This window comes from Lytechinus pictus, chromosome 1, assembly GCF_037042905.1.
Source record: "Lytechinus pictus isolate F3 Inbred chromosome 1, Lp3.0, whole genome shotgun sequence".
Classification (NCBI taxonomy): Eukaryota; Metazoa; Echinodermata; class Echinoidea; order Temnopleuroida; family Toxopneustidae; genus Lytechinus; species Lytechinus pictus.
The window spans coordinates 39,514,815-39,538,393 of record NC_087245.1 but is presented as its reverse complement, the minus strand read 5'-3'; the positions used below and the strand labels follow the sequence as shown (position 1 = coordinate 39,538,393).

The following is a 23,579-nucleotide window of genomic DNA, read 5'->3' as shown; positions in this document are numbered from 1 at the left end:
GCAAAACAAAAATAATAATTCCAATTGGTCCGTCGGTTCTCGCGCTACGGCCCGCCCTTTTCTCCTTGTTTTGACAAAAATGGACGTGACCTTCAACTTTCAATGGCCACTGCGTCGTAACGTGTTGACCAATTTTCATGAAACTGGTACCATTTATTAGGAAATTCAGAGAGGAATCCAAAACATGCATCAAATAATGTATCGGAGCGATTTATAAGGTCGTGACCTTTGACCTTTACTTTGACCTTGAGTTTGACCCCCGGACAAATAATTTTTTAACTTGATTTTCGTGTATGGTAATTATTAGTATGATATTAACAAAATATGTTAAAATCAATGATGATATTTTATTTCTTCACCTTTTAACACTCTTCCAAAGATACCATGAAATTTCACTCTAGTCCCACATACTGATATTCATGTTAGTAAAGTGTTTACCAGTTACATGATTTCTTCCAATCTTAAGTTACAGTATGCATGCACATGAAAAGAAATTAAGCTCATCAGTTCACAAATGAAACATTAAACATTTATGCTCATGAATTGGTATCTGTTTAGGCATTTTGATGTTCAGCAATATATATCATATATATATTCTTGTTAGTAAATAGGCATATACTCAACAATTTGATGATAGAATTAAACACTATACTAACAAGAATATATATATATATATATATGATATATATTGCTGAACATCAAAATGCCTAAACAGATACCTATTCATGAGCATAAATGTTCAATGTTTCATTTGTGAACTGATGAGCTTAATTTCCTTTCATGTGTTTGCATACTGTAACTTAAGATTGTAAGAAATCATGTAACTGGTTAACACTTTTACTAACATGAATATTAGTATGTGGGACTAGAGTTAAATTTCATGTTATCTTTGGAAGAGTTTTTAAAGGTGAAGAAATAAAATATCATCATTGGTTTTAACATATTTTGTCAACATCATACAAATAATTAACATACATGAAAATCAAGTTAAAAAATTATTTGTCCGGGGGTCAAACTCAAGGTCAAAGTAAAGGTCAAGGGTCACGACCTTATAAATCACTCCAATACATTATTTGATGCATGTTTTGGATTCCTCTCTGAATTTCCTAATAAATGGTACCAGTTTCATGAAAATTGGTCAACACGTTACGACGCAGTGGCCATTGAAAGTTGAAGGTCATGCCCATTTTTGTCAAAACAAGGAGAAAAGGGCGGGCCGTAGCGAGAGAACCGACGGACCAACTGGACTTATTTTTTTTGTTTTGTACGTGGGCCATGGTGAATTTTATGTGTACCAAATTACAACGAATTCTGAGACGGTCGGGTGCAACCACTGGGTGAACCCAGATGGAATGACCCATACTAATAGCCTCCTTAATCCTCCGTGTATACCAATGTCTCTCTTTGGCAACGCAATGTACACCCTACCGATCTGGGTGGTGTTGCTTCTCCCAAGCAGGTTCTGCCACCGCGGATGTGTCGGTTCGCTGTAACCGAACATCGCGCTTGTGTTCAGAAATGCGTTCAACTATCGGTCGGGCTGTTTCACCGATGTAAGACCCGTCACATCCCTGGCAAGGAATGTTGTATACTACGCTATCACGTCTGTGATCAGGGATGGGGTCTTTGGGGTGTACAAGCTGTTTGTGTAGGGTGGTGTCCGAGTGGAAAACCGTTCGGATACCGTGACCTTCTAATCGGCGTTTGAGTTGTGGTGAAAGACCATCTATGTATGGCAAGACTGTGCAAGTCTTGAAAACCTTCTGATCCCTTGGCGGATGTTTCTTCTTGAAAGTGTTCTCGATAAAACGGCGTGGGTAGCCGTTGCTGTATAAGGCGCCACGTATGTGTGCTCTTTCTTTCGGGAGTTCAGGTGGGTGAGTTATAATACGTGCTGCTCTGTCGAACAGGCATTTAACAAGACCCTTCTTGACCGATTTGTCATGGTGGGAATCATATGGTATGTATTGGTCTGTATGAGTGGGCTTGCAGTAGACAGAGGTGGAGAGTTTCCCGCCCTCGTGTCTTTGGACTAGCGTGTCAAGGAATGCTAATTTCCCTCCTTGCTCAGTCTCCAGAGTGAACTGGATGGACGGTTGCTGGCTATTCATGCATGCGAGTAGGCTGTCTGTTTCGGAACTATTTACAATTATGAGTCATCGACATATCTCTTCCACACCCGAGGGCGGCATGTGGAAGGACACTTGGGCAGGGCGTTCTGTTCAAAACCTTCCATATATAGGTTAGCCACAACCGCTGAGACTGCGCTACCCATTGCTGCTCCTTCTGTTTGCTCATAGAAAGAGCCTCTGTACAGAAAATATGTGGATCTGAGGACGAACTCCAGGAGTTCAGCTATTTGTTCAGGCATAAGTGTGGTACGTTCTGCTAATGTAGGGTCGGATTGCATGCGTTGCAGGGCCGTACTGCATGCGCCCTCTATCGGTACGTTAGTGAAGAGGGAGACTACGTCTTTACGTCTTTCGGATGGTGACGTTAAAGGTCGGTCCCAGACGTAAATAATCACATCTGATTGATACACGTCTGACAAAACTCAAATACACACACACACACACTACATCAAAAGAGATCATGGTTTCTTGTTCGTTAATTGTCTGCTCCGATGTGAATTCAGCGAATTCACTGGAGTTGGAAACCGTGTGTTCTGAGCAGTTAGTGAGAGGGGACAGGATGTCCGCCAGGTACTTTGATAGGTTATAGGCAAATGAGCCTATGCATGATACTATTGGTCTGAGAGGTATCCCGGGTTTGTGTATTTTGGGCAACCCGTATATTCTAGGTGGCTGTTTCTGTGTGGGCTTTATCTTTCTGTATGTAGCCTCATCTAGAACTTTGTCTTTCTTCAGTGCCAGTAACGTACTGGTCAGTTTACGACACATTCGATCTGTGGGGTCTTTCGTTAGCATTTTATACGGACCAGAGCACAGAAGCTCGGTCATTTTCGTCACTTTATCGTCACTTGATAAAGAGTTGCAGCGGCACTCGAAAGCTCGTGAACTTGTAAGCTAGTGAACACTTTTTGCGAGAGTGATCACAAATTTCCTTGTTGACCATAGTAGATTGCGAGACAAATGAATACCCTCTAGCGATTATTTCAGTCCGCAATAATGAACCTATTTAGTATTAAAAGTAATGTAATTTCAATGCAATGCCGACTGGTAAAATGGATGTGAAGAAGCAAAAAATAGCTTGATTCTGTTCGAACACAAGTTGTCATATTTTTGTTTCTTTCACTCATCAATTTCTCAAAAGTATATTAGATTACTGTAGGAAGTTCCACCAAATATTCCATCACAAACATTTCTTACTTTCACTTACTGAATGTTTCAGACCTTGAAGAAGATTTTTTTTTAAATTCAACACACAATGGTCTATAATGATATCCACATGCGCCATGAGCGCCCAGCTGAGGCGGATACCGGCGCTATACAAGAACCCATCATCATCATCATCACATGCTGAAATTACATGTTACTGGTGATCAGCAGCTGGCACATCTCTGACAACTCCGTTTACACTTATTCCTATATCCTCCAAGGGAGGGCGCTATGAGATTATGATGTCATATGCAAAAGATCTACAGGGCTGAAAATATACTCACATGAATTCCTTCACGATAGTCCTTTCATAGTATGGTATGTACGTGGCTGGGTTCTGCGCATAAAAATACATCACCTTAAAACAAAAATCGGATAATGCTCATTATTATCAAACGGTATATTTTTAACAACGCATTAGAAAAGTGTATTTTGGTCTGCATGAATTGCCTATGCAGTACGAGAGCGTGTTGAGCAAAGCACTGAAATCTGCCGAATATCCAGTGGGCTATTTACTTGCAGTTCAATGTGGTACTGGGTAACAGGGATGATGTGTTTGTGAGTCTTCCTCTACAGTCGGAATTGAGGAAACAAAAGTAGCTTCCCTCTCACAAGACGGCATGCTGGACTAACATATGGGTAACGGTCTCTGGATCCAATATTACTAGATATAGCGTTGGAGGCTGATAGATAACCATTCAACATGCAACATGAGCGGGTTTGTATGGCTAGATATGGCTTTACTGTTTACAACTTGATAATGAAAAGGTACAAGATGGCCACTCGTTTTTAAAGGTCAAGGGCCATGGAACGGTGTTGAAAGCGCAGGGGGGGGGGCTGAGCCAGAAGTTGGGGTGTTGACCACGCAAAAAATCACAATCATATGGTGATTTTTATGTTCTTGAATCAATATGATTTCGGAAGCCATCCCGACCCCCCTCCTTCCACGGCACCTGCAATTATATCATTGTCTTCCCAAAAGACCAAGGGTCGTCGAGGCTGAGGATTACTGTATGTCTGTCAACATAAAAATTATTTCCGCCTAGCCTAATCTTTATAACCCTTGCTTTTAGTTTCAAAACATGCCTTGAACATGCATGGTCGACTTCTACATGTATGTGGCTGAAATGACTACAGTGTTTTCTAGTATTTATATTTCAGTTTACATTGAAGATCAGGCCAAGCTGAAAATCTTTTGATGGAGAAGGATGCACGTAACACACTCAACCTTACAGACCCCCAAGCATATCAAACTGAAATTCCAAAGCAAGGACAGAAACCTGAGCAATATTCATGACAAACAAAGTAGGAACCAGTATTTTGGAGTCCTTACCGCAGCGATGAATTTGTTTTCTAATTTCTTGTAGTCCAAAGATGAGCTATTCTCCAATGACTTTGTGTAATTCTCTGCTGTCTTGATGATACCTGCGATGATAGCACCAGGAGGGCTGGGGCTGGGAGCTACACAAGACAAATTATGAAGGAAAATAGTATAATAAGAACAGTATTATCGTAAGCCTCAGCAATTCTCACTTCTGTTCACAAGGAATAACTCTCCTGGTTCCTGTTGCATAAAAGTTACCATCATGGTAACTTGCATGGAATCCCTGATTCTGATTGGCTATTGACCAGCATTACCATGGTAGTTACGATTGGATGACAAAGTTACCATAATAGTAACTTTCATGCAACGGGGCCCAGTATGGCACTGCAACTTGCTCCCCTTTTTATGTCTGATACACAAAATATCTGTTTTTCTTTTTACATACGTATAGGACTGTCATTGTTGAAAGCTTTTCTCTCCACACATGTAAATGAAATGCAAGAAGTATGCTGCAATTGGACAAATTGTTTTAATTTTACGCTACATTCATATTTTGCATATTTGGATTGCACATTTTATATATTGGATTGGCTCAGAATGGGATACCAGGGCCCTGTCTTACAAAGAGTTGCGATAGATCCGATCATAGCCACAACTATGGACGGCCAGCAACATCAACATCTAAAATGGGAGTTTGTTCAAAATATTTTCTAGATATGATGTACATGTATATTCATACACTCCTCGCTTTCTTGATAAATCACTGTGCTTCACTTTGTTTATGTACACCAGACATTGTGCAAATTTCCGGTAGAAAAAAAATTATGACATCTTTGGATTTCCATACAGTTGAGGTTGATCGGGGGAGCATTTCATCAGAAGCTTTGTCTGACAAGTTGTCAGATCTGATATCTATCCTAGATTTTGATTGGCTGATAGGCACTGTTACTATGGTAACTGTCGGATAAAACAGGATTTGTCGGGTGAAACGTCTGACAAGTCCTTTCATGAAATGTTTCCAGATCAATCTTTGTTAGGTTCAGTATTGCTAAATGGCACATGAAGATGAGTGGCCTTAACTGAGCAAACATTGAAGGAGAAATCGTCACATTTCTAAAGTTCAAAAAAGGGTAATTTTCACAATTTATTTTCTATTTTTTGCTGCATGTTGTTTTGTTATATCTTTTTATCATATTTATCATAATACCCAGTCACATCTTTTCTGAACTATGCAAATTTGAAGGAAAAAAATATGAACAAATGCTATAAGGGATATTTTCCTGGGAGTGCCAAATTTCTTTCACCGATTAAAAACAAATTAAAGGCGTTTTTGTTTTAACCCTAAAACTTAGATTTGCAAACAAACAAAAAGTATGAAAAGGAATTAGGGATGTGTTATTACTTAACCCGATAATCATGTGTTCATTTGAAGCAAACAAGGATTCCAGGAGAAAGTCTTTAAAATCAAGGCTAATTGACACAATATTGTAGAACTATGCATGAACATAACTATGTGAAATAAAAGCTGACAAACATTTCCACTGGAGATCACCAACGCGGATAAGCACATGTGGGATAGTGTAATGTTATTACTTGGAAAAAGACCCGACATCTGGTAGGATGCTATTTTGCTCATTTCGGAGCAATTACACATTTTCTACCAGAATTTCTGGGTGGTCACTGAAATAAATTCTTTTCCAACCTGGCAATTTTTTGTTCCTTTTTTTTCCATTTTCGGGAGCTATTCGTCACAACCTACTGCATAAATATGCAACATGACATTACAGTGAATGTGGATTTTCCAGGGCTGTTTCGAGCATTTTTTTTGGGGGGGGGGGGTGATATAGCCCTGAGCCCCTTTGTAGTTTTTCCCTGGTTTTAACTCAATTTGAGATTGCTACCACAACCGGGGGCCCCGTTTCATAAAGCTGTCCGTAAGTTACGAATGACTTTACGCACGACTGTTGACCCTTTCTTGTGCTATATGATACATCCCTATGTAGCTGACTTATGTATAAGAACATTTTCCAGTCGTTTGTAAAATTGGTTTCAACTTTACGAACAGCTTTATGAAACATCACCCTGGCATGGATCTATCTTTAATACAAACAAGAAACTTGATTCTTAAGTGGGGCCCGTAACACAAAGCTTAGCAATGATCGTAGAACATTTTTTCTACGATTAATTGCATTGACTACAACGTACAATCAATCGTGAAAATCAAGCGCACGATAAATCGCTAACCTTTGTGTCACGGGACCCACCCGTCCCTGGGCATTGGTGTCTTACTTGGTGCCTTACTTGGTGTCCCTGGCATTGGTGTGGTATCTCCTGTTACCTCAGACTGTTGAAGTTTATTGAGTTTGCATTGTGCAAGACCAAATAAGATGATGAAGAGGACCAAAAAGCAGGCGAGAACAACAATAATGGCGATCAAGATAGGTTCTTTGTATTGGACAAAGAATTTTTTGCATGGGACACAGCAGCCTTTTTCGTCATCAAGTTTCCCTTCATCTGCTCTTCCTGACTGTGCATCTCCTCCATTGGTATTTCCTCCTTTTTTATCGCCCACCTTAGCAGAGCTCATGGGCTGCATGTTCAGTTCATTTTTATTTGCTTGATCATTGCTGCCTCCTCCTTTGTTCTTATCCATCTCCTTATCTTCTGTATTTGCCAGGACGTAACCACCTAGTCCGTCGTCTGCTGGTTTGGTGACATTGGTTCCTGCAAGACAAAAGTCGGATGGCTTACTTGGAGGAAGACAACCAATTGTATCACAGATTCTACATGCAGTTAGTACATATGTATTCATTAGTGGGTCCAGGTTAATGATAAAAATATTGAATTCTCGACTGTGTTTTCTTCTGTTTTATGGCTATCATTTTCATTTTCATCATCATTATCATTGTACAAGCTATCATTATCACCTCCTCCTCCTCTTCTTCTTCTTCTTCTCCTCCTCCTTCCTCTTCTCCTTCTCCTCTCCTCCTTTTCTTCTTCTTCTCCCCCTCCTTCTCTTCTTCTTCTTATTTCACATATTCTACATGCAGTTAGTACATCTACATGTATATGTATTCATTAGAGGGTCTAGACTAATAATAAAAATATCAATTTCCCAACTGAGTTTTCTTCTGTTTTATGGCTATCATTTTCATCAACATTGCACAAGCTATCATTATCACCTCCTCCTCTCCTCCTCCTCCCCCTCTTCTCCTCCTTCTCCTCACCTCTTCTTCTTCTCCCCCTCCTTCTTCTTATTTCACAGATTCTACATGTAGTCAGTACATGTAATAAGTAGAGGGTCCAGAGACTCCAGACTAATAATAAAAATATCAACTTCCCAACTGTGTTTTCTTCTGTTTTATGGCTATCATTTTCATCATCATCATTATCATTGCACAAACTATCATTATCTCCTCTTCGTCCTCCCCCTCCTCTTCTTCTCCTTCTTCTGTTTTCTTCTGTTTTATGGCTATCACTTTCATCATCATCATTATCACCTCTTCCTCCTCCTCCTCCTCTTCTCCTTCTTCTGTTTTTGTCTGTTTTATGGCTATCACTTTCATCATCATCATTATCACCTCTTCCTCCTCATCCTCCTCTTCTCCTTCTTCTGTTTTCGTCTGTTTTATGGCTATAACTTTCATCATCATCATTATCATTGCACAAGCTATCATTATCACCTCTTCCTCCTCCTCCTCCCCCCTCCTCCTCCTCCTCTTCTTCTTCTTATGTTTTATTCTGTTTTATGGCTATCATTTTCATCATCATCATTATCTCCTCCTCCACCTCCTCCTCCCCCCCCCTCCTCCTCCTCCTCTTCTTCTCCTTCTTCTGTTTTATTCTGTTTTATGGCTATCATTTTCATCATCATCATTATCATTGCACAAGCTATCATTATCACCTCTTCCTCCTCCTCCTCCTCCTCCTCCCCCTCCTCCTCCTCCTCTTCTTCTTCTTCTGTTTTATTCTGTTTTATGGCTATCATTTTCATCATCATCATTATCTCCTCCTCCACCTCCTCCTCCACCTCCTCCTCCCCCCCCCCTCCTCCTCCTCCTCCTCTTCTTCTCCTTCTTCTGTTTTATTCTGTTTTATGGCTATCATTTTCATCATCATCATTATCATTGCACAAGCTATCATTATCACCTCTTCCTCCTCCTCCTCCTCCTCCTCCCCCCTCCTCCTCCTCCTCCCCCCTCCTCCTCCTCCTCTTCTTCTTCTTCTGTTTTATTCTGTTTTATGGCTATCATTTTCATCGTCATCATTATCTCCTCCTCCACCTCCTCCTACCCCCCCCCCCCCCCTCCTCCTCCTCCTCTTCTTCTCCTTCTTCTGTTTTATTCTGTTTTATGGCTATCATTTTCATCATTATCATTGCACAAGCTATCATTATCACCTCTTTCTCCTTCTCCTTCTTCTTCTCAACAATATCACGATCACTATAATTACTATCCTTTCCATCATGATAGATATTTTTTAACACTATTGTTTAGTGTACAGTTGTATGAAAATCTTCAACTCTGCTCTGAAATTAATGTTTGAATTCAGCCTTTAGAACTTCACTCATATTTTACAGGAAAAGGATGTGTGATGCTTGACTATTCTTCCTGCTTCAAATCTAAATAAACATGGCAGACTTTGCAAAAACTAAAAAATAAGGCATATTTCCTTGTCAAATATTATTGTGTCCATGTCAAATGACATCTATTAAACTCAACTATCTTAAAATCAAATGGCAACCAATTCGAAGACGGTGTCATCATTAAAACTGTGTATTTTACATGCGTATACAGGCTATTTAAACATGCTATAAAAGCTATAGTTTTCATTAATCCCCCCCACAAAAAAGGCATGTCACTATTCAAATTTTTAAGTTTATCTGAACATGTATGCCTTTAGACCACTATGATGTGAAGAATATAAAATCCAATAATGTCCAAGTTTTATGAACTAGTAGACCAAAACACAGAGTTATGATGGTAATTCAACAAATACCCCCAACATGGCCAAAGTTCATTGACCTTAAATGACCTTTGACCTTGGTCATGTGACCTGAAACTTGCACAGGATGTTCAGTGATACTTGATTACTCTTATGTCCCAGTTTCATGAATCAGATCCATAAACTTTCAAAGTTATGATGGTAATTCAACAGATACCCCCAACATGGCCGAAGTTCATTGACCTTTGATCTTGGTCATGTGACCTGAAATTTGCACAGGATGTTCAGTGATACTTGATTACTATTATGTCCAAGTTTCATGAATCAGATCCATAAACCTTTAAAGTTATGATGGTAATTCAACAAATACCCCCAATTTGGCCAAAGTTCATTGACCCTAAATGACCTTTGACCTTGGTCATGCGACTCAAAACTCAGGCAGGATATTGGGTGATTTCAAGTACGGTGTTGAAATCTGGTGTTGGTGTTGTGACAACACCAACACCAGCCACAACACCGTACTTGAAATCAGGCTGGTGTTGGGATTGACCTCGGAAAATATGACGTATTTCCGGCAGTTCGTGTTGAATGCTGGTGTTGAATGTCGTCTGCTGAACCCAGCACTGCGGCTGGTGTTGACGATCTACGTGCAATTTCCCCATTCACCAACACCAACCCCCAGGGATTGGGAAAATCATGATTTCAAGTTCGGTGTTGGTGTTGGTGTTGGCAATCTCAAGCTCGTGAACAGGCGGCGAACACGATGAAACATCCCCGTAAAATTAGCTTTTACAGTTAAGATGAGTACAAATCATATGAGCTGTATATATTTTGATGAAGAATAATGTTCACTCTTTCGAATTCTTGAATTACTTAAAACATTGGTATTCTGTACGATGAGAATTTCATGCATTTCTCTCCGATTTCATTTTCGTCGTCGAGACTTCTCGCGTTGAGATGATTTAGCAGCGCAGCGCAGAGACGTGACGTCATGTGCTATCGATAACGCAATCAGTATCATTCCTCTGAACCCAGCTCGGTGTTGGAGCTCGGTTGAGCGGCCTTTTTACGCTCTCAACACCAACACCAACCGTGAACACCGAACTTGAAATCACCCATTCAGCAATACTTGAATAACCTTATGTGAAATATGTCTAAGTTTCATGAACTACATGTATGTCCATGTATTTTCTAAGTTATGATGACATTTCAAAAACTTAACCTTAGTTTAAGATTTGGTGTTGATGCCGCCGCCCCCGTCGGAAAAGCGGCGCCTATATTCTCACTCTGCTTCGCAGGTGAGACAAAAATGAAACATTTATGATTTTATGTAATAACATAAGAGGGAAAGCTAGGATGTGACATCATCAGCCCACCTAATGACTATTCATGACGATGTGCATATAACTGTTTTCACAAAATATTGATAAATTTTGAAATTCAATAACTTCATTATTTGCTATCTGATTTTGATCAAATTTTCAGCATTTTGCTCTGTGAATTTTACACTATTTATTTATAGATATAAATATTTTCAGCCTAGACCATCCCTTAAAGTGCCCATTTAAAATATGCCCCCCCCCCCCCTTTGAATTCTTAATTTGAGCCCTGCCTGTGGTTCATTGTGAATCACACTTGCACAAGATGAAATATGATATGTACACTACTGTTAATAGAACAAAGTTGCTACAGGGCAAATTAACTTTGTTGAGTGTAGAAAAAATAACTGTTTCCGAAGACATGAGAGGAATGCTGTATAATTTCTTCCTCTAAAGTGAATTAACAACTATACCTGAATTCTTTTAGATGATATTGAAATAAAAAGTAGTGAACAAATATTACATCATGGTTTGTCATGCCAGAGAGCAAGCAGCAGGTATACCTCATGGGTAGGGTAGGTAGCCCCGTGGAGCAGCAGGCAACACACATTTATTTACATGCATGGGCCTTACCAATAGATTTACAGCCAATTTATAATTTCAGGATTGCAGTTGCAATATTATTCTATTTGAAATAAAAATTGATTTACTGAAATGTAGTTTATGCATGCAACCAATGCAAAAGATGTTTGGGGGGGATTATGTCCCCCTCCCCGGAACTCCTAGGGTTAACACATTTCTCAGGGACCCAGTTTTATAACTATGAGGGGAGCAATAAAAAGCGTTCCTAAAAGTTTTAAAGTTGATATTTATAAGAAGGAAATAAATATCCATAAATTTGGTATCCAAGCAAAGCCTACATCTTTTATAACCTGCTCATCGACATATCAAATCACAAAAATCTTCTGGCTTCTTGATGTCCTCAATTGAAATGCCCCCAAATAGCCTCTTTCATGATCATGAAAACTCCGCATCGAAAGTGGGCCAATTAGTGTGGCATCACAGCCTTTGCTCACCGGCTGAGCACCCCACTGCCCCAGAAAACATAAAGAGGTTGAAAGTTGAAACCCGAAACCTTATCTACGATTGTTCATAATCTGTAGGCCTATGTAAATTTAGTTCAAACAATGAATAACATTTTCTTACTTGGATTTGTGAGATACGCGTCCTTACGATGGGTTACTTGATGTTTTTACGAAGTATTTTTTTCTTTCGTTCTTGCTGACTGGCGAGATTGCCCGTGTTTACTCTAGATCCAGTCATTGTTTTTTTTTTTTTTGCGGTAGCACACCAAAATTTTTTAAATCCATTTAATATTTTTCGAGTTATTGCGCGGAAACCAACTTGCATATCTAATGAGCTGTGACCTGTGACCTTTGACCTGTGGACTCCAAATTAAAACTTAGCCTGTATTTTGGTATCACAACCTACACACTACACTAAAAAAAAATTAAATCCATTACATGTTTTTCGAGTAATTGCGCAGAAACCAAGTGGGCGGACGGACGGACGGGCAATGCTTAATGCCCCCTCCAGACTTCGTCTGCGGGGGCATACAAAACGTCAGCTTAGAACCAACAGACGAGGAAACTTGGCTAAAATTTGAGCTAATCTGCTAATTATGAGGATTATTTTCAAAATATCAGAATATCAATATGAAGCTTGTCTCATGATATCTTAGGCAGTCACGCACAATGAAAAAAACAATATGATTACAGTTCAGTCATCAATTCACTAGACACTTCCCAAATCCCTCATCCACCCTTTTGTGTAAACATTTCTATCCTTGTTTCCCATTTCATTCCATCAGCTAATCGTTACTATGTGATGAAATTCAAAGAAATATCAAGTGCATATCACTTCGTTATTCTTTCTCTGAATGAAGTAAAAATCTTTAAAAAAAAACATGCTTCCAGGGCAAAATATAGCCTCTGCTGTTGGGAGAGTATGTGGGTTTGTACTGTGCTTGTACAAAACTCAGAAACACGCTGCCACTGCAAGAAATCAAATGAAACTGGGCCCTTTCTCTGTGAGTGAAATTGCGTTTCCAGCTCTCATATGTGGGTGGTGCGTTGTTGGTTAAATTTTGCATATTCTTTTTGTTTTGTTACCTGGAAGAAATAAGATGCTATTCTAGGGGTTGAAATCTCTCTATTGATGTGAAAATCTCAGTTTTTGTGATCTTCTTCTTATGTCTACTACAGTATAAGGGAAGCGATAGGGGAGGCTGGGAGCACTGCAAAAAGCTCTACTTCTACATACAAGGGGAGCTTGTATGTCTGATTCCAGAATGGATGGAGCTACAAGTAAGAATGTACACTAACCCAGGAGACAAACAATCAGATATATGCAACAGTTATCTCAATTAACTTTTTATTGTAATTCTTGCAATGTGTGTTATTGCTTACAATGTAATTGTGTGTTCCCTTTTCTTTACTGAGAATGGGGTTTTCAAGGTTGGCTCTAACAGTTTCATCAATGACCGACACTCTTGTTCTACATTCAGGTTAAATGATGTGCGAACAGATAGATATATGTGGAAATAAAATGTTGTACAAACAATGCAAATGTGAATAGGCCTACTGTTGCCTAATTTCTAGTTTATCTGCATTTCTGCATTTATCATTTCATGTCACAAAAAAAAAATCAAATTCGCTGAGGCGAGCGACATATCGCGCTACCTGAAATGTGTTCCCTTTTCTTTACTGAGAATGGGGTTTTCAAGGTTGGCTCTAACAGTTTCATCAATGACCGACACTCTTGTTCTACATTCAGGTTAAATGATGTGCGAACAGATAGATATATGTGGAAATAAAATGTTGTACAAACAATGCAAATGTGAATAGGCCTACTGTTGCCTAATTTCTAGTTTATCTGCATTTCTGCATTTATCATTTCATGTCACAAAAAAAAAATCAAATTCGCTGAGGCGAGCGACATATCGCGCTACCTGAAATGTATTGAGGGGAGCAGTAGCGAGCAATTGCTCTCGCTCCGCTTAAAACTGAGTCCCTGATTTCTAAAAGTTCTATTCAGAACTACTGTTTTTGTTACTGATGTGAACTGTTTACATCCAAACAAAATTTCAAAAGCTGGAAAAATTATTACATTAAAAAAACTATTGCATAAATAGGGATATCAGACCTGCTTCCATGACGTTGATCTGACGTAGAGAGGGATTACCAGTCTGAGAATTGTCCGGGGCACTATGTGCGCTTTGTCCACTGTTCATCCAGCAAATCAAGGTCAGTCCAATCGGAAGAGCAAGTACTCTAAATGTGTCTGCTGTTATTCACTGCAATGGGTAAAGTTAAGAGGGATGGGGCAATGGTTTAGAACATTGGCTTTACAGGGTAGGGCTGTCAACATCGCGTCTTAGCGGGTGACATTTCTAAAAAGCTTGCAAGGGAAAACAATCATTGCAAATGAAACATACATGTCACAGAAAAGCTGTTTGCATACTATGATTTGCAACTACATGTAAAGCTAGCAATCACACATAGAATATGATATGAAAGATTAAAAGTTCTGAAAAAATGAGACCATTTACAGTATAATGGTGCCTTTTCTAAAATAAGAGCTATTCAACTGAAGCTAGTCACTATATATAGCATACACTCTAAATTGGTAATAAACTAAATGAAGCAAAATCTCCTCATTCATCCAGTCATGTTCAACATTAATCTTTTCTAAAGTTAAATAAAATCCATGTCATTTTCAAAAGATTTTTTACATTTTGGGGCTACTTTTCACAACTTACTGCCTGAATCTCTAACATTTGATAAGCTTTAACATTGCAATAAATGAGGAATATCAAGTGTTTCTTTTGTTAGTTTCCTGGGCTGTCTGAGCATTTTTGTGGACAAAATCGCCCTGATGAGCCCCCAGGTACATGTAATATCCCTCTGTATTTTCATCATATTTTGCACTGAGTTATTTTAGCACCTAAACATTCCTAAAATGCAAAAAAATATCATGGGTTCATGTGCTTGATTTTGGCTATCAAGCTTTTGAGTAAATAAATATGTAGTAAATTGGGGAATTGTTAACACACATGTTGGTTGCATTGCCACTGGGAGTGATTTCAACAATCATATTCACCCCTCCTTTTTGGGGGGGTTCAATTTTTCTCAAACTTTCATTGATTTGTTCGATTTTTCTGTTGTCACACAAGCTATGTTCTAAGCTTGTAACCGATTTTGCAATCGGCAACCGATTCCATTCGATTTCACCACAATCGGCAATCACTTGCCGATCTTCGATCATGCCCCTTGAAGGAAAAAATCGAAAATAAAAAATCGGCATAGATCTGGTTACAGTGCGTGATCGCTCAGAACATATTTCAAGATTGTTTTTGAGGTGCCAGCTATTTAGAGGTCGCATTATTCAGGGAGAAAGTCGCGGTATTATCTATGGCAATGTTTAAGGGGATAGATATCTTCTCTTCCAACTCATGGTGATAGCGGATGCCGCCGTGAACTTTGAAAGGTCGTATTACCGACGGAGCTCACTGCGTTACTCTCTTACATCGTTTATGATTATATACATTTTATTTTCAACCTCGTGGTGATAGCGGATGCCGCCGTGAACTTTGAAAGGTCGTATTACCGACGGAGCTCACTGCGCTACTCTCTTACCCCCTTTATAATGATATAAATCTTCTCTTCAACCTCGTGGTGATAGTGGACCCCGCCATTAACTTTTAAAGACTGTACTATTGACGGAGCTTATTGCGTTGCTCTCTTACATCGTTTATGATGATATTCATTTTATTTTCAACCTCGTGGTGATAGCGGAAGCCGCCGTGAACTTTGAAAGGTCGTATTACCGACGGAGCTCACTGCGCTACTCTCTTACATCGTTTATAATGATATAAATCTTCTCTTCAACCTCGTGGTGATAGCGGACCCCGCCAGAAACTTTTAAAGACTGTACTATTGACGGAGCTTATTGCGTTACTCTCTTACATCATTTATGATGATATTCCTTTTATTTTCAACCTCGTGGTGATAGCGGAAGCCGCCGTGAACTTTGAAAGGTCGTATTACCGATGGAGCTCACTGCGCTACTCTCTTACATCGTTTATAATGATATAAATCTTCTCTTCAACCTCGTGGTGATAGCGGACCCCGCCAGAAACTTTTAAAGACTGTACTATTGACGGAGCTTATTGCGTTACTCTCTTACATCGTTTATGATGATATACATTTTATTTTCAACCTCGTGGTGATAGCGGATGCCGCCGTGAACTTTGAAAGGTCGTACTATTGACGGAGCTCATTGCGTTACTCTCTTACATCGTTTATGATGATTTACATTTTATTTTCAACCTCGTGGTGATAGTGGACCCCGCCGTGAACTTTTAAAGATCGTGCTACTGACGGAGCTTATTGCGTTACTCTCTTACATCGTTTATGATGATATTCATTTTATTTTCAACCTCGTGGTGATAGCGGAAGCCGCCGTGAACTTTGAAAGGTCGTATTACCGACGGAGCTCACTGCGCTACTCTCTTACATCGTTTATAATGATATAAATCTTCTCTTCAACCTCGTGGTGATAGCGGACCCCGCCAGAAACTTTTAAAGACTGTACTATTGACGGAGCTTATTGCGTTACTCTCTTACATCGTTTATGATGATATACATTTTATTTTCAACCTCGTGGTGATAGCGGATGCCGCCGTGAACTTTGAAAGGTCGTACTATTGACGGAGCTCATTGCGTTACTCTCTTACATCGTTTATGATGATTTACATTTTATTTTCAACCTCGTGGTGATAGTGGACCCCGCCGTGAACTTTTAAAGATCGTGCTACTGACGGAGCTTATTGCGTTACTCTCTTACATCGTTTATGATGATATTCATTTTATTTTCAACCTCGTGGTGATAGCGGAAGCCGCCGTGAACTTTGAAAGGTCGTATTACCGACGGAGCTCACTGCGCTACTCTCTTACCCCCTTTATAATGATATAAATCTTCTCTTCAACCTCGTGGTGATAGCGGACCCCGCCAGAAACTTTTAAAGACTGTACTATTGACGGAGCTTATTGCGTTACTCTCTTACATCATTTATGATGATATTCCTTTTATTTTCAACCTCGTGGTGATAGCGGAAGCCGCCGTGAACTTTGAAAGGTCGTATTACCGATGGAGCTCACTGCGCTACTCTCTTACATCGTTTATAATGATATAAATCTTCTCTTCAACCTCGTGGTGATAGCGGACCCCGCCAGAAACTTTTAAAGACTGTACTATTGACGGAGCTTATTGCGTTACTCTCTTACATCGTTTATGATGATATACATTTTATTTTCAACCTCGTGGTGATAGCGGATGCCGCCGTGAACTTTGAAAGGTCGTACTATTGACGGAGCTCATTGCGTTACTCTCTTACATCGTTTATGATGATTTACATTTTATTTTCAACCTCGTGGTGATAGTGGACCCCGCCGTGAACTTTTAAAGATCGTGCTACCGACGGAGCTCACTGCGCTACTCTCTTACATCGTTTATAATGATATAAATCTTCTCTTCAACCTCGTGGTGATAGCGGACCCCGCCAGAAACTTTTAAAGACTGTACTATTGACGGAGCTTATTGCGTTACTCTCTTACATCGTTTATGATGATATACATTTTATTTTCAACCTCGTGGTGATAGCGGATGCCGCCGTGAACTTTGAAAGGTCGTACTATTGACGGAGCTCATTGCGTTACTCTCTTACATCGTTTATAATGATATAAATCTTCTCTTCAACCTCGTGGTGATAGCGGACCCCGCCAGAAACTTTTAAAGACTGTACTATTGACGGAGCTTATTGCGTTACTCTCTTACATCATTTATGATGATATTCCTTTTATTTTCAACCTCGTGGTGATAGCGGAAGCCGCCGTGAACTTTGAAAGGTCGTATTACCGATGGAGCTCACTGCGCTACTCTCTTACATCGTTTATAATGATATAAATCTTCTCTTCAACCTCGTGGTGATAGCTGACCCCGCCATAAACTTTTAAAGACTGTACTATTGACGGAGCTTATTGCGTTACTCTCTTACATCGTTTATGATGATATACATTTTATTTTCAATCTCGTGGTGATAGCGGATGCCGCCGTGAACTTTGAAAGGTCGTATTACCGACGGAGCTCACTGCGCTACTCTCTTACCCCCTTTATGATGATAGACATCTTCTCTTCAACCTCGTGGTGATAGCGGACCCCGCCGTGAACTTCAAATTGATTTGAAAACGCTAGCTACCCAAAACATTTTAATAACATATTTCAAATCATCGTGCGTGCTTGCGTCGTCTACTTCATTTTAATTGCACTTGCGACTTTAAGATGATGCGTCGTAAGAGATCATTCCAATAATTCTAAATCGCTAGCACCTAAAAATACTTCTAAAAGATGTCCCGCCGATCGTTCATTAACCTGTGATCTATGAGAAATATTTTCCTTTGCGCCTTTGCTCGGAAGATGCGTCTTTCGTTTATCTTTCTAATAAAAATCACTCGGTTTATTTTAAAGCAATAACACCTCAAAACCCCTGGCTTTAAAACATGTTCCAAACGATCGCGCATGTTGGCGACTTCCATTCCAATGCATTCGTCTTTGTGACTTTGTCAGGAAGATGCGCGCGACCGCGAACAACATTTTGATGTATTCCTTTGTTTTTAAACATCGCCGATTCGATTTTCGATTCGATTTCGATTTTAGAAGCTTAACTGCCGATCCGATTTTCGATCTGATTTTTGATCCGATTTACAACATTACTATGTTCCCAGGGTTTTAAATTCTCCTTTAAGAAAGGATGTGACAAGTCATGCATACATAAAGAGAAGAAAAAATAAAAAGGTCTGACTAATGTTTTGAACTTGTTGATTTAGATTTTCCTTCCACACTTCTGAAACCTCAACATCTTACATGTATTTAGATTTACGGAAACATTTCTAGGTTTACTGATTCTGCTGTCCGTTCATGTCAATTTCACCACCACCCTCTTAAGTAATAATTGCGCCAAGAAAGGTGAATTCATCTACAGTAGGCTATATCCTCAATGCTCAGCCACTAAAAAGTACTATTTTAACATGAAGGTGTTGTCAATCAGAAGCAGAAGTTCTAATGTATGATATCGGACCATTGTTAATGGTTAACATGGCCATGAGCAAGAGCAATGCCATGCAAGCACTGGATAGCTTGGCCCACTATATGATTAGTTATTAGTTATGCTTGTATTCCTCGGTCACAATGTTAACTGATATAAGACATTAAATCACTGCTTTTATACTAAAAGACATTCAGATACTTCTAGACTACTCGAGCAATTTCCTAAAGAACTTATGAACTAATAAAATGTATGCTCTTTGCTGTAAAAATAAACACTTTGTTTGTGTCATCAAATGTTAGAAAGACAAGACAGGTATACATGGGAAATATCACATGATGCTACAATTTTGGAAAGTAGCCATACATGTATCAACTATCAATATGAGCGATCACACAGGTTTTTAAAAGAAAATATAGGCCTACACACATCAAGAGCTCAACAAGCACCCTAGACACATGCTATGTTTTCTGCCATGCCATGCAAAGTCTGAAAATCTGCATTAATAATGAGGTCAGTACATCTAAAAATACATTAAATTTAATAATGACACTGCAAGAAAAATTGCACCGCAGTTGACATGCACTTGTCAAAAGCCGGGGGGGGGGGGGTAATCACACAAAATTAGCGTTCCACAAAGCTGTCCTAAGCCTGGCACATACTGCATGATCCGATGTGTTCTGATTTTTTCAAATCAAATTCACATTTTGCATGATATATGAAACTGAATGAAAGTTCCACTTGGTATTTACTGATGTTCAACAAATACATGTATGCTGAGAAATGTAGAATAAAATCAGATGTCTGCTTTACTGCAAACTCATTGGTCGGACAGCGGTGTAACAGGGGTCGGTGGCCAGGGGGGGCAAGAGCCAAAAATTTCCCTGTCATATTATGGTATGAACAGGCGTAATGGTGTATTGAGGCGACTATTTTGAGAAGGCCAGATATTGCGTATCGGGCAAAATTGATCTTTAAAAAAAAGTTGCGAGCAAGCAAAGCGAACGAGCAAAGATTTTGACCATTTTAATACAAAAATCCAATTTTGTGATAGATTTTGACATGATATCCAGAGAATAACATATTTCACTCTTCTGTCTTTAGATTCCCTTTTTTTGTGGTCTGTACGCCACTGTGAACAGGATTCTATGCTGCAATAGCGTGAAGAGTAAAAAAAAAACATAAAAAAAACAAGGGGGGCAGTATAGCACATGTGCTAAAAAGCTGCTTTATACAAGTCCCGAGCGAACGAAGCGAGCGAGAAAAAAATCACATTTTCGTGAGAATCTAACTTTGAGCTATTATTGTCATTATATTCAGTAAATAAAATCATATCCTACACTTTTCCTTTGCTTTTCTTTCCTCCTTTTTTTTGTTCTTGTGTGTAGAACTTTTTGGAGCCATGGCCCAACCCTTCCATACGCAGTGCTGTGCGGTTGGGGTCCGGGGCGGAGCCCCCGGAACTTCTTGATATCAAAACCTCGCAGATTGCCGCTATTTTAATCAAATCGCGGGCTTATACAGAATATAGCTTTTACATAACACATTCATTCAACCCAGTTGCGTAATGAACCAAATATTTTGAGGAGGCAAAACATGGCAAGGTGGGGAAAATTTGTAAAAAGTCACCAGCGTGCTAAGCGAGCTGGAAAAAAGAAATTGTCTATTGAAATTTAATTCTAATTATGTGATAGATTTTTCCATTATATTCAGCAAATAACACATTTCATTATATCCGTTGTCTCCTATAATTTCTTTTATTTCTTCTTGGGTGTGGAACCAAGACCACCCCCTCCCCCCCGCACCTGTATGCCAGTGATTGAACGGGGGCGTTATAGAGCCATTTGAATGAAGAGCCCCTACTGCGTGGGGTCTGGGGCAAAGCCCTGGTAGCTTATTTGCATAAAATTTAGCAAGCTTATAGAACAATGTTGTATACAGTCCATCTTTCTTCCCGCTCTTTAATTTCAATGATTGGCAGCCCGGTCGTGTTATTATTTTTTTTTCTTGTCCCTTTTCTTTGTTTTCCAATTTAGCTTTTGATTAATTACATTCTACCTTCGTTTCCTGCTATTGTTTGCCATTTTGACATCTTTTGATTTATTTCCCACCGTGTGCTGTTGAATTACATAGGCCTAATTTTGAATGATTTGTTCTTTCTCAAATGTTCTTCTTTCGTACATTTTCCCACTTTCCTTCCTTTTCCATTAAAAAAAAAAAGTTTTTTCTTCGTTTTCTTTTCACTTTTCCCTTTCCTTTTCCTCCTTTCCTTTTCCCCTTTCTTTCCCCTTTCCCTTTCTTTCTCCCTCCTTTTTTCTTTTCCCCCCGTTTTCTTTTATTTTCCCGGTGAAATCCGCCAGGGGGGGGGCAGCTTGCCCCCCCCCCCAGCCTGTTACGCCACTGTGGTCGGAGATAACTCCAAATTTGCTTCAATTTCAAAAAAGTTGAAATCACAGCTGATGATACCGTCATTACGATTTTTAATTGACTTTTCTTTTATTTCTACATTTCCTACACAGAGGCTAAAGATTCACTGGAATTTTCATTTCAATTTCAGTATTCATACAACTAGTCAAAAGTTTAATTCTTTAAATATTAAGTTGTAACTGGAAATGGGAATGTTCATACAATTTATTTAAAATTCAGATCACAGTGGATCAAGTGCACTGGATTTTACAAATAATAATATATTACAAGACTTCTCAGCTCTTGGTTTTTGCATCCTGTTTTTTTTTTCTTTTAATGTCATCTTTCTCTTGCAAATTCTTCTTCTTCTTAACTGGAGCGTTTTTGCAAAGGGAAAATTTAAACAGCTCAAGTAGACCTATATGTAGACCATGTATATCTTTTGCGAAATTTGATTTCTCAAACATAGACGGCTTGCGATCGTGCAGCTGCCATTAGGGGGTTAACAATAAAAAATACCTGACGGGGCTCTTCAATTTTTGTCTTTATTTCATAATATATCAAATTCAAAAGAACTGGACCAAAATTAAGATTAATAGGCCTATTCCATTTTGGCCTTAAATGCACCAAAACGGAAAAAAAATAAACTTAAAAGGAAAAAATAGCATTTTCATTTCTGTGGGTGGAGTCTGTCATGATTTTCAGAACCAAGAAGATGGCAGCTTACACAGTCCAACGAACGATTGGAAATCTCATGAAGATATTTATTATTGATTTATATGACCAGTTTCAAGGCGGGAATTTAGGCCGCAAAATTAGGGTAAGAAATTAGTCCAAATATCATTACGGCACTCATATTTAATACTACGACTAGGCCTAGGTTATGTACATTAGTAATAATTACAAAATGGTTTTATCAGGTTTTTAAAACTTGTCTATTTTTGCCATTGAGCATGTTGAGAGTGAGACTTTTGTCAGAGTCCCTGGGGCTGGGGCCTGGACCTGGCTGTACAACGGAGTTCAGCGGAACAACCAATATAACAGAGACAGAAGCTTTTGGTCTATAATTACCCTATCATCACTCTGCCACACTATTCAACAATCCATTCACTGCACTGCCGTTTATTTTGTCCGTGTTTGTCTGCAGCTAGCTAGCTGCACTACTGCTGGTGACAGTTAGCTTTCCATGAAGGCTACTATGATACTGGTGCACGCACTTTCTTTACACGCGTAGCTTACTAAAAAAAACACAGTTTCGTGATATTTAATAGTTGTAAATGCACAGGAGCTAAATCCCGTATGTACAGCACATATAGTTGCGCGAGGTAATGTCAATAGGAACAACTCGAGCTAACTTTCACGATAGGATAGAACTAGAAGAAGAGAGGTGACATTTGCACGATAACGTCATACCATAGATCCTCTAACTTAATAAGAATAAAAAAAAACTCACCGAGACAAGTTTTACTCATGAACTTTGATTGTGAAGTCCGATCCGAATGAGCTCGCTCGCGCTCGCAAATCTTACAATCCGATCCCACATATAGTAAGTTGGGCGCGGCACAATCGTGATCGTGATGCGCGCGTCGCGTCATCATGGCATCATAGGGGATTTTCCCTAAAAAAAGTCTTCTCCCCCCCCCCCCCCCCCGGCAAGGATTGATGAACCGTGGATGGAGCGGTTCATCAACATAGCCATATAGGCGGATCCAGGGGGGGGCCAAGGGGCCCGGAACCCCCTATTGGCGGAGCAAAAAAGTGAAAAAAGGGAGAAAGAAAGAAAAAAAGAAGAAGAAAGAAAGGAGGAAAAAGAAAAGGAAAAATAAGAGGAGGAAGACGAGTGAATAAAATAAGGTCTAGGAAAACTTGGAAAACATTTTTTTTTTTAATATTTCATATCACTATATTTTGAAATTTTCGCTCACGCTTCGCGCTCGCATTATCTGTTCAATGAGATACATATCTTGCTCAAAAGGCTTATATAAATAGCTCTAAATATCAAGTTTTGAAGTCAATATACAAAACATATTTCAGCTCGGACATCGATCGAGCTTTCATTATTTTCTTTGATTTACCAAATGATT

The 23,579-nt window shown here is 39.3% G+C and overlaps 1 protein-coding gene across 1 annotated transcript in view; it reads right to left on the bottom strand.

The window, feature by feature from the left end:
• Window positions 1–23,102, bottom strand: part of LOC129267063 (uncharacterized) — a 33,813-nt gene extending 10,711 nt beyond the window's left edge. Inside the window, exons 1-5 of the mRNA XM_064102676.1 lie at window positions 22,949–23,102; window positions 14,130–14,280; window positions 6,952–7,386; window positions 4,672–4,799; window positions 3,623–3,696 (exon numbers count right to left, since the gene is read on the bottom strand). Coding sequence (XP_063958746.1) covers window positions 3,623–3,696; window positions 4,672–4,799; window positions 6,952–7,386; window positions 14,130–14,217 — 725 coding nt within the window. The 5' untranslated portion in view covers window positions 14,218–14,280; window positions 22,949–23,102. The remainder of the gene's footprint in view (window positions 1–3,622; window positions 3,697–4,671; window positions 4,800–6,951; window positions 7,387–14,129; window positions 14,281–22,948) is intronic.
• Between the last annotated feature and the right edge of the window lie 477 nt (window positions 23,103–23,579).